General features: G+C 53.6%; 1 protein-coding gene across 1 annotated transcript; it reads right to left on the reverse strand.

The window, feature by feature from the left end:
• Positions 1 to 284: 284 nt before the first annotated feature.
• LOC123134495 (probable peroxygenase 5) lies at positions 285 to 2,296 on the reverse strand. Its single transcript, XM_044553746.1, has 6 exons — positions 2,124 to 2,296; positions 1,908 to 2,027; positions 1,697 to 1,782; positions 885 to 979; positions 656 to 781; positions 285 to 556 (listed from the first exon to the last, which is right to left on the reverse strand). The coding sequence occupies exons 1-6, from the start codon at positions 2,200 to 2,202 to the stop codon at positions 412 to 414; spliced, it is 651 nt and encodes a 216-aa protein (XP_044409681.1). The 5' UTR covers positions 2,203 to 2,296; the 3' UTR covers positions 285 to 411.
• Between the last annotated feature and the right edge of the window lie 10,144 nt (positions 2,297 to 12,440).

Below are 12,440 nucleotides of genomic sequence, written 5' to 3' on the forward strand. Positions count from 1 at the left end.
CCAAGCGTCTGAGTGTGTCAATGCACAGCGGCGAAGTTGGTTCCTCGGCGGGCGAGCCGGCTTAACGGCAGCATAAAGATGGACGGGCATTGAACGAGTGTGGTAAATATCTGTCTCGTTCAGTTAACGTTTCTCCGACATTGAATATGTGCGGATACTGGGGACGCGGTGCGGATGGCGCTCTCGGTCGGGGCCAACGAGAGGTCAAGAGAGCGGCGTAAATGTTCATTCACAATTTCACATACGTACAAGAGAAACGCATACGCACATGTGTCAGTTTTCTATTTGATCCAAAATTTGAATGAAGCTCAATTGTATTTCAGTTGACTACATGACAATAATTGTGCAGTGACTTTGTAATCAACAATCAACGACAGGACAAGTACAAATACAAATGCAAATCATGCTTGGTTAATTTCGAGACGAGCCGCCCTTCTTCGCCAGCTGAACGAAGAGGGTGTCGTCGAAGACGGTGCGTGCGTTGTCCTTGTGAAGGAAGCCGTCCTTGTCCTTGGCGAGGCTGTACAGCAAGTCCCACTCCGCCTTCGACGCCGCCCTGCGTTTTTAAGCAACCGTCGGCGGAGTTAACACGGCGACACTTCGACCGTCTGTGTAAATGGTACGACCTAGTACTATAGAGTCTAGAGATGATTACCTTCCTATGTCGTCGCCGTCCTTCCTGTTCGCGGTGCGCATCGCCTCCAGCTCGCTCTCGTTCACAGCGTTCGGTTCGACCTTGGCATGCTTGGTGAATATCTCGTTGAACTTCACGGGAACAAACCTGCATGCCAAGTGGATCGATATAGCAGAGATGCTGGCATGATGGTCTTTAACATTTTGGGCACATGTACAAAATGATCAGGGCGTATGTGTGGTCTCTGTACCTTCCTTGAGCATCGTACGAGCCGCTGTCACTTCCGTGGATCCCTTGGTGGATGTTCTCTATGTATATTGACAACTTCGACGTCGTAGCATTTTCCTGCAAGTTCTCTTGGTATCAAGGATACTGTTTCTATACTTTGTTCTAAACATACAAAGTATGATTCTTCAGCATAACATGCATTCATCTGCAATTTTTTGCACCCGCATCAGGTAAATTACGCCTTTTTGAATATTTACGTGAGCCCTCCCTGAGAACGTTGTATCCATGATCCAACGGTCTTGGAGCCTCGATGGTCAAAAAACCAGGGCATGAGTGAATAAACTCTTTGATAGTGCGGAGGGGAGGAGGATTTTGTAAGGGTTGACGACACGGTCAAGGTTTCCCTATGTTGTCAGAGGAGGGGGTCGGCGGGTCGCAGTGACACGGTAGGGAGAGCCTGCCCGCACTTTCATCCACGAGCGCGAGGTTTCCCTTCAAGTTGCACGCTAACCACCAGAAACGGATACCCTAGGGTGCCTTAGGCGCCGGTTGAGCTTCTTGACGCCGACGCACATGATCAACCAGGCCAGCCCATGTAGAAGGCGAGTGCTCGATCGCATTTGACCGGTTTCCCCCTGGTTTGCTCGATCAATTTGACCGGTCGCGATTGACTTGTCAATTGCTGATTTTTTGAAAAAAGTACGAAAAAAATGAAAAAAAAACGAAAAAAATGTGTGAAACCGAGCGCCTCTGAAAGGACAGAAGACGTCTCCTACTAGTCAACACGTGCAAGAAAAAGAGACGGGGAGAGCGAGTAGAGATCGAGCATCGTACAGGTCTGGTCTTGGGTCCGATGACTCCGTTGATCAAGGTTGCCTTGACGGTGGCCTCGGCAGCTCCAAGACCGATGGCTCGAAGCCCTGCATGCACACAAAGGTCAACAGGTCTGCAACCACGGCCAACAATCGACGCGAAAAGAGACGAAAGTCATTTCGTCAAAACGAGGGAAGCGGGGAGCATGCGTGATCAATGGTCATTTCGTCACCTTGCTCGGTCTCGGAGAAGGAAACGATGCCGTCGTTGTCGGCGTCGAAGAACGCCACGTGCTTCTGCAGCGCCGTCGTCCAGGCCGAAGCGCCGCCGTGCGCCGACGCCACATGGCTCCCTTCTCGGAATCAGAATTGAAGCGACTAAGCCAACTGCAATTTGCCAGAAAATATACTACAACGAAGCTGGTGCCCCGGAAACATTATAGCCTTACAGAAGGGCACGACGAACAGAAGCAGGAGAGGCACGGCCACCGCCGCAGGCGGAGACGCCATACGCTGGCCGGCGCCCATCGTCTCAGGCGATTCCTCCTCGATCGACTCGATTGACTCTCTCGTGCGCGCGCGGTGGCTCCTGATCGATGCTTTTCTTCTCACCTGCGTCAGTGCCTTGGTATGTGTCATGTTTATAGGATCGTAAACCTTGCACTCTGGGTATGCGTGTGGTGGCCTCGTCGTCACAGGTTGGCTAGGAAGATCTCGCATGATTTCATCAGAGATTAGAGAGCACAAAAACGTGGACTGCTGCCTGCAACCGGACGAAAAGCTTGTGAAAGCCAGCACGATCCTGAAGCGGCAGGTGCGAAATGAGCCAGATACGCTCCAACCAATCCACGACGGTGCTCACTTCCATCACATGGTCTCATGATCCCGCATTTTAAAACTTCGATTGGAATGCCTTAAAAAATTCTGAGTTTTCTGGATGTTCATGAGATATGTGTCTGCAACCCCTAACAATCCGGATGGAAGCCAAATTACACATCGAGAATGTAGAAGGACAAGATGTGGGCCGTGCAATCGCGATGTATTGATCTGTGCACCAGGCACGTATATATAAGTACAGAGGTGGGCCACAATCTCAACTATAAAGAGGAAACAGGAGGTGGGCCCTACACACAAATATACACGTACACAATATACTCAACCCCCCCCCCCTCCCCCGCAGTCGAAGCGGCGCCAGTGACGCAAAGACTGGAATGAAACTCCTCGAAGATAGAAGTCGACAGTCCCTTGGTCATCACATCGGCGAACTGTTGTGCAGTCGGCACGTGGAGAACCCGAATACGTCCAAGGGCCACCTGCTCGCGCACAAAGTGAATGTCCAGCTCAATGTGTTTAGCCCGGCGATAATGAACGGGGTTGGCGGAGAGGTACACCGCAGAAACGTTGTCGCAGTAGACAACCGTAGCCTGGGAGACGTCGTGATGCAGCTCCTGAAGTAACTGTCGTAGCCAGGAGCACTCAGCAACAACGCTGGCCACAACTCGGTACTCAGCCTCCGCGCTGGAGCACGAAACCGTGGGTTGTCGCTTGGACGACCACGAGACGAGTGAAGGACCGAGGTAGACGCAGTAGCCAGAGGTGGACCGACGAGTGTCTGGGCAGCCAGCCCAGTCCGCGTCGGAGTAGGCCATCATCTCCAGAGAAGTGGACGCCGTGAGTGTGAGCCCAAGGGTCATCGTGCCGCGGATGTAACGGAGGATCCGCTTCACGAGAGTCCAATGGGAGTCACGAGGGGCGTGCATGACACACCTGCTGAACAACATACTGAAGATCCGGTCTAGTGAGAGTCAGATACTGAAGAGCACCGACGATAGACCGGTAGAAAGGAGCATCCGACGCTGGCGAGCCCTCAAGAGCAGAAACTTGGCCTTCGTGTCAACATGAGTATCAACATGGTGACAATTGAGCATGCCAGCACACTCAAGAAGCTCGTGCGCATACTTCTGCTGATGAAGAAAGAAACCGTCCGGGCGCCGAACGACTTCAATGCCAAGGAAATAATGTAGAGCACCTAAGTCCTTGATGGCAAACTCGTCACGCAGCCGAAGAGTAATCTGCTGAAGAAGTGCCACGGAGGAGGCCGTCAGGATGATTTCATCGACGTAGAGAAGCAAATATGCAGTCGTGTCACCATGGCGATAGACAAACAATAAGGCATCCGATCGAGTGACGCTGAAACCCAGTGTCTGAAGAAACCCGGCGATCCGCTGGTACCAGGCGCGGGGTGCTTGCTTGAGCCCATAGAGAGATCGGGACAGCAGACACACATGGCCAGGAAGGGATGCGTAGACGAAACTGGTGGGCTGCTCACAATACACCTGCTCCTCAAGATGGCCGTGGAGGAAGGCGTTGGGGACATCCATATGATGAACAGGCCAGCCTCGGGACACCGCGAGCTGGAGGACGGTGCGAATCATGCCCGGTTTGACAACCGGGGCAAACGTCTCAGTGAAGTCAACTCCAACGCGCTGGCGGAAACCATGAACCACCCAGTGAGCCTTGTAGCGCTCAAGGGTACCATCCGAGCGGGTCTTGTGGCGAAAAACCCACTTGCCGGTGATGACATTGCCGCGAGGAGGCCGAGGAACCAGTGTGCAGGTACGGTTCTGCTCAAGAGCGTCGAACTCTTCCTGCATCGCCGCAAGCCAGTGAGGATCACGGAGGGCTGCGCAAGCGGACACGGGAAGAGGAGACGGCTCTGCGGTGGAGGCGGCGAGGAGGTACTCATCGCGTGAGTACTGGAGGCTCGGACGGTGAACGCCGGTGCGAGCCCGTGTGACAGGGCCAGGCGGCACCACCAGAGCGGTCAGCGAGACGGGCGGCGAAGCTAAGCGAGCCGCCCGGTGACGCGGGCGGTGAGGCAACCGGCGAGGCGGCTGGCAACACGGGCGACGAGGCCACCGGCGTCGGGACTGGCGATGCGGCCGACGAAGAGGCCGGTGAGGCGGCGTCCGAGGCGGCCGAGCCAGCAGCACCCGATCCCGCGGCGCCCAAGTCGGGGGCGGCGGGTGAAGGAGGGCACCAGCCGCACCGTCGTGGTCCGCCGAGGGTGCAGGCGCCGGCGTGGGGGCGCGAGGACCGCCAAAGCCCGGAGGTGGTCCACGGGCCGAATGGGGTCGTCCACCTGACGGAGTCGCCGAAGGGCCGGCGGTGGCCGGCGGTGACGAGGCGACAAGAGGTACCTGCTGCTGAAACGGAAACACCATCGCATCAAAGTAAACGTGTCGGGAGGTGAAAACACGATGGGAGACGGGATCATAGCAGCGGTAGCCCTTAGTGGTAGGTGGGTAGCCGAGAAAGATGCAGGCGATGGAGTGGGGTGCAAGCTTATGAGGCGCAGTAGCGGCGATGCTAGGGTAGCAAAGGCAGCCGGAGATGTGAAGCTCATCATAAGAGGGTAGTGCACCGAAGAGAAGGTGATGAGGTGCAAAGTTCCCGTGAGTACGACATGGACAGATGTTAATGAGGAGTGAAGCGGTGGCGAGAGCGTCAGGCCAAAAGCGCGGAGGTACATTGGCATGAAAGAGAAGAGTCCGAACAAAGTCATTGAGAGTGCAAAGGATACGCTCAGCGCAACTGTTCTGCTGCGAGGTATACGGGCAAGTGAGACGAAAAGTCGTGCCATGTGTGGTAAGGAGAGTATGAATAACTAGGTTGTCGAACTCCTTCCCGTTATCTGTCTGCAACGCAAGAATGGGACGACCAAACTGCGTGAGAACATAGGAGTAGAAGGCGGCGAGAGTGGATATAGCATCCGGCTTGCGGCGCAACGGAAAGGTCCACACATAATGCGAGAAATCATCAAGTATGACAAGATAATAAAAAAAGCCCGTATTACTGGCAACAAGAGAGGTCCAAACATCACTATGAATTAACTCAAACGGGTACGATGCGACATGAGAAGAAGCCCTAAATGGGAGACGAGCATGTTTGCCGAGGCGACATGCATGACACGAGTGATCCTCGTTCTTATTACACATGAAAAAACTCCGAAGTATATGGAAAAGGATGGCAGGATTAGGATGACCCAAGCGAGCGTGCCAAAGATCCACTCCGGTGGCGAGAGCGATAGGGGCGGCGGAAGTGGTGGAGGTGGCGGAGTGAACCGGGTAGAGCTCGTCGGGGCTGTTACATCGGTGGAGCACCATCCACGTGCGAGCGTCCTTAACAGAAAAACCACATTCATCAAATTCAACGATAAAAGGATTTTCACGTGTAAGAGAACGAACAGAAACAAGATTTTTAATAAGCTCAAGAGAAACTAAGACATTAGACATGGATATTGGAGTGGAGTTAGACGGAAAATATGCATGACCTATGTGGGTGATAGGAAGAGAGGAGCTGTCACCGGTGTTGGAAGTATGGATGGGATAGGAGGTGTGGAGGTTACCGGGATAAGCCGCCATGTGAGCGGTGGCTCCGGTGTCCATGTACCAGTTGCCGCCGCCGGTGTAGCTGGACGGGGAAGGGGCGGTGTGAAGAGCCGCCAGAAGGGCCGGGTCTCACGGCACCGGCGGGAGAGGCTGCGGCGGGGACATCAGGGGCAGCAGCGTCAGCCCACCTGGCTGCGGCTGCTGGCCGTATGGCGCTACATAGGGCGCCGCATAGGTCTGCGGCGCGGCGTAGAACGCCTGGTTTGACGGTGGCCGTGCGCCGAGAATACCCGGGGCAGGGGCACGGGGAACCGGCATGGAGTAGGAGTGCACAACGCCGGTCCATGGGTTCTGGCTGGCGTACCATGGGGCCGGCTGATAGGCCTGCTGCGGCGGGCGGGGTGTTCCTCCCTGAGCGCATGCGCCCCCCTGCTTGCGTCCGCCGCGACGACCCTCCCTCATTGGCCGCCGACTAGGGCGGCGGGAAGGGAGCGGCCGGGGCAGGCGGGAAACCTGGCGGGAAGGCGGGCGCCGCCGGCTGGGGCGGCGTCGGGCGCGGCGGTGGCGGGGCTTGACCCCCGCGGGTGCCGGCAACGAGGGCGGTGTGGGTCGCGCGAGTCCGCGTCATCCGCATCCGGCGCTCCTCCAACTTGAGGTACGCGACCACCTTAGCGAAGGTAGGCTTCGGGATGAGGGTGAGGTTGGAGGCGGCGTTCCCAAAATCCTTGTTGAGGTCGGCGGTGAGGATGCTGATGAGGAGCTCGTCGCCGATCGTCTCCCCGAGATCACGGAGCTCATCGGCAAGCTTCTTGAGACGTGTTGGGGATATGACTACTGAGTATAAACTTCCCAGGAGGGGCCAGATTATACTCACAAGGAGTCATCTATATAGAAGCCCACGAAGACAAGGAATAGGGCGCTTTAATACAGAGACTAGAAGGCCCAGAACCCAAATGCGGATTAGGGCCCGTAGACATAAACCGCCATGAGATGTGTAACTTGTGTTGTAAGTTAGGGAAAGGAAGAAACCGAGCCGGACACTTGTACGAGCCGGCCTCGGGATTCTGTAGACCGGCCGGACGTCAACCTGTGTATATAAAGGGACGACCCGACGGCGGTTCAGGGACAAGAAACAACAACTCAAGAACTAGGCAAAGCGTATTCGCTCCCTGGTTATCGAGCCCCCATCAATTCGACCACAACTGGATCGTAGGCTTTTACCTTCACTGCAAGGGGCCGAACCAGTATAAACTCCCGTGTCCTTTGTCCGGTTTAACCCCTCTAAGCTAACCTAGTCGCGATGGCTCCACGACTAAGTCCTCACACTAGGACATCTGACGTGATAATTCCACGACAGTTGGCGCCCATCGTGGGGCTATCACAGGACGATTTCAAGTTCTTGGAGGGAAAGTTCGAAGGATTCAAGGGATATGCAGTGGGCCGGATGACCAAGAGTCGTCGCGGCAAACTCTACATCGACGATGCAGGCTGGGGCCCCGACGCCGGCTCAATCGAGTACGGGTACCGGGTCCCCTTCGGAGGCATTCACGTGTTCATCGGCAAGATCGGCGAATCGGGCCCTGAGCCGGACATCTGCACCGACCTTGTCGAGACGGCTCAGCGTGCAAGCCCTGCCCGGGTTCAGCCCGCCATGAAGCGTGCGTTCGTAGAATTCATCCCTGGTATCGAATCTGAACCGGTATCCGATGGTGAGACGACCATCTATTCCGACGGCGAGTTATCCACTGGCGAGACCGAGTCTTTGTATCAAGTGCAGGATGGCTGGTTCGGGGGTTGTTCCATTGGCAGCAGTATTCCGGACCCCTTTGAACCGCCAAACCGGGTTGCGATCTTCATGGCCGGTACACAGCTCGCGCCTCAATCCTCAACAGGAGCGGCAATGATTTCCGGATCGGCAGCCGGGGCAGGAGGCCCCGCATGCCCGCCGGTTCAAGTCTTGTCCGGTTTATTGCATGTTCTAACAACATTGTTAACCACTGAGGTTAATCCAGATAATCAGGATGAGCATAATGCAGAGGTCAGAAAATTACGGGATTAGATAGCTCAGGGTAAGGAGGACATGGCTGCTGAGGAGACCAGGATGGCCGAGGAGCGGATCGCTTTGGATGCTCAGGCTCAGCGAGTTCATGCGGAGTCTTATCGGCTTATGCTGGACCAGAACGCTTCAAACAAGGTGATGATGAGGAGGCACCAGTCTCGTCTATCGCCGGTTTACGAAGTAAGAAATCTTTTCAGTACGCCAGGAGCAGGAACCAGTAACCCGCCCGTGGTGAACCGAGTTGAAGCACCCAGGACAGGAGTGCCGGATCAGCCACACACGATGGACCTGCCCCAGCAGAACCGTGATCTGCCGCAATACGTGCCACCACCACTGGGTCACTTTCCTGCCCCTTTGGATAAGATGATTGCCGCAGTGTCAAGATTGGCCACTATTCCAATGGAAGGTGATTCCCCAGCAGTGATTAAGACACAACGGGCTAGAGATCTACTTCAAACAACGATGGTTCAGCAGCAGGCTTATTCATACAGTCGTGACAGGATCCACTCTACCCCTCGCCCAAGCCGGAGTTACAGCAGGCATGTTGAAGAACCAGCTATATCAAGCAGCGGACGAAGGCCTAACCCGACAGGAGGGAGGAATAATGCACAGGATGTAGTGGACCAGGGACAAGCACGTCGACGAGCCGGTTTAACTGCGCAGGATGTGGAGCGTCAACTTACGCCGGTTCGTGCAACTACTATAGTGGAGCCAGGAGTCGGTTTCACCACTCTGGGGGTGCCGTGTCTCACAACGGCCCTGCGCAATGTGCGGTTGCCTAAGGACTTTAAGGGTCCTCGGAAGGTGCCCAATTACACTACTGACTTGCACCCCAAGTCATGGGTTGAAAGTTATGAGATGGCAATGGAGATGCTGGATGTGGATGGAGCGGCGTGTGCTAAGTACTTCACTATGATGTTAGAAGGAACAGCTCGCACCTGGCTAAAGAGTTTGCCCCCTAATTCTATTGGGTCATGGGACGAGTTGAAGAACCGATTTATCAGCAACTTCAAGGATACATGCAAGCAGCCGATGTCAATTGTGGATCTGACCGCTTGTGTTCAAGCAGAGAATGAATCGACCACCCATTGGGTGTGCCGGGTTTCTAAGATCCTACATTCGTCAGACCGCATCAATGCAGATTCAGCAATTTTAACGTTGCAAGGCAATTGCAAGTTTAAACCTTTGAAGTTAAAGTTGGGACGACTCAAGCATCACTGCAATGACATGGGAACACTCATGGGGGCTCTGGTTAAGTACACTGACTCTGATAGTATCAAGGATCCCGAGTCTGACGAGGAAAAGCCAGGGAAAGGAAAGAAGAGCGGCAACACCAAGGGGCAGCAACCTAATCTGGCTGGCCACAGAAACAATGGTAAGCGTAAAGCGGACAGTTCAGATTTTGTGGCTAACACCAATGTGCAGGGTAATGCTCAGCGTCGTAAGGGTAAACCGCCCCAGCGGGGTGGAGGTATGAATCTGGAGCGCCTGTTGAACAGCCTTGCCCAAAGCACGGGACGAAGGAGAATCCAGCTACGCACCTCTGGAAGGATTGCTTCATTATGCGAGAGTTTTAAAACTCTAGTCTTTTCCGATATGATCAGGCTCCATCTGGCGATTCAGGTCCTGGATCTCAAGGGCCGGGTTACGGCGGAGGCGGTTCAAGCTCAGGTTTCCAGAATAATCAGGGCAATCAGAACAACCAGGGCAGTTATAATCAGCAGAATAATCAGGGGAATCAACAATAGTCGGGTTATCAGAGTCACCCGAAGCAGTTGAATAGTGGGCAGTATCATGTTTTCACCACTAGCTTGTGCAAGCGCGATCAGAAGCTTCATAAAAGGGCAGTTAATGCTGTTGAACCTGCAGTGCCTTGTTACTTGCGTTGGTCTGAGCAGCCCATTGTGTGGAGCAGAGAGGATCATCCGCCCCGGGTTGATAACCCGGGTCATCTGGCTTTGGTGGTGGCGCCTCAGGTTGGGGGTTATAAGTTCACCAAGGTACTCATGGATGGAGGGAGTAGTATCAACATTCTGTATTACGAAACCTTCCGTCGCATGGGATTGACGGATAAGAATCTTAAACCGTCAAACACTGTTTTTCACGGGGTGGTACCAGGTAAATCGGTGTACCCAGTTGGTAAGATAGCTCTGGAGGTTGTGTTCGGAGATGACCGTGATTCCAGGTCAGAAACCTTAACCTTTGAGGTGGTGAAAATCCAGAGCCCATATCATGCCCTATTTGGACGGCCGGCTTATGCAAGGTTCATGGCAAGGCCCTGTTATGTTTATCTACAGCTCAAAATGCCGGGTCATAAGGGGACCATTACGGTACATGGGAGTCGTAAGATCGCTTTGGACTGCGAAGAGGGTGATGCGGCTTATGCTGAGTCGGTTTGTGCGGCAGAAGAGTTGAAGTTCTACAAGGACAATGTTGATCCGGCAGATATGACTCCTCTGAAGAAGCCCACCACAGAGCATGACCCGACCCTGAAGTTTAAACCGGCTGATGAGACTAAGTTGGTTGATTTTGTTCCTAGCGATTCATCCAAGCAGTTTAGTCTCAGCACTAATCTGGATCCGAAATAGGAAAGCGCGCTCATCGAGTTCATCCGTGAGAACCGGGACATCTTTGCATGGAAGCCTTCTGACATGCCAGGTGTACCGAGGGAACTCGCTGAGCACAATCTCAATATTGATCCCAAGTTTAAACCGATAAAGCAATTTCTTCGCCGCTTCAATGAAGAAAGGCGCAAGGCTATTGGTGAGGAGGTAGCCCGGCTTTTGGCGGCTGGGTTTATCATTGAAGTCTTTCATCTGGAGTGGCTGGCTAATCCGGTACTGGTGCTTAAGAAAAATGGCACTTGGCGCATGTGTGTGGATTACACGGACTTGAATAAGGCTTGTCCGGCTGATCCTTTTGCTCTCCCTCGTATTGATCAGATCATTGATGCTACGGCGGGTTGTGAGCGTTTGAGTTTCTTGGATGCTTATTCTGGTTATCATCAGATCAAGATGGCAGTTAAGGACCAGGAGAAAACAACTTTTATAACTCCCTTTGGAGCCTTCTGCTATGTGTCTATGCCCTTTGGGCTCAAGAGTGCCCAGGCGACTTATCAACGATGTGTGCAGAATTGTCTTCATACTCAAATTGGGCGCAATGTTCATGCTTATGTGGATGATTTGTGGTGAAGTCCAGGAAGAAGGAGACAGTGATAGACGACTTGAAGGAGACCTTTGACAACCTTCGGGTTTATAAGATGATGCTCAATCCGACCAAGTGCGTTTTCGGTGTTCCGGCAGGCAAGCTCTTAGGTTTTCTGGTGTCTAACAGGGGCATTGAGGCTAATCCAGAAAAGATCAAGGCTATTACGTCTCTGGCTAAACCGGCGTGTATCAATGATGTTCAACATCTGGCGGGTCGTATTGCAGCCCTGAGCCGGTTTATCAGCCGGTTGGGAGAGAAGGCGATCCCTCTGTATCAGATGTTGAAGAAGACAGACAATTTTGTCTGGAGTAATGTTGCTAATGCGGCGTTTGAGGACTTGAAGAAGCAGTTGGCTGAACCGCAGGTTCTTGCTGCTCCTGTCGATAATGAGCCGCTGTTGTTATATGTGGCTACTAATGCCCGGGCTGTTAGCGTGGCTATTGTGGTCGAGCGCAAGGAGGCTGGGAAGGAATATCCGGTTCAACGGCCGGTTTATTATATCAGTGAAGTGCTCATCGAGTCAAAGCAAATATATCCACATTGGCAGAAGCTTGTGTATGGGGTTTTTATGGCGAGTCAGAAGCTTAAGCAATACTATCAGGGCCATCCCATCACAGTGGTCGGTTCCCCTCCTTTGGGAGATATCATACAGAACAGGGAGGCAACTGGCCGGGTTGCAAAGTGGGCTATTGAGCTCGGACCGCACGGGTTGAAGTATATGCCTCGGACAACTATCAAGTCTTAGGTGCTCGTGGACTTCATCAATGACTGGACAGAGTTGCAGGCACCGGAAGACAAACCGAATAACACACATTGGACTATCCACTTCGACGGGTCCAGGCAATTGGAGGGCTCGGGGGCTGGAGTTGTCCTCACTTCCCCTCGAGATGATAAAATTCGTTATGTTCTCCGCTTAATGTTTACTTATACTAACAATGCAGCTGAGTACGAGGCCTTGCTCCATAGGCTTCGAGTGGCTGAGGAAATGAACTTAAGCTGGGTATGATGCTTTGGGGACTCTGATCTGGTGGCTCAGCAAGTCTCTGGTACTTGGGATTCTAAGGATCCACTCATGGCGGCTTAACGACGAGAGGTGGATATTGTTGCTG

This window comes from Triticum aestivum, chromosome 6B (assembly GCF_018294505.1).
Source record: "Triticum aestivum cultivar Chinese Spring chromosome 6B, IWGSC CS RefSeq v2.1, whole genome shotgun sequence".
NCBI classification, from domain to species: domain Eukaryota; kingdom Viridiplantae; phylum Streptophyta; class Magnoliopsida; order Poales; family Poaceae; genus Triticum; species Triticum aestivum.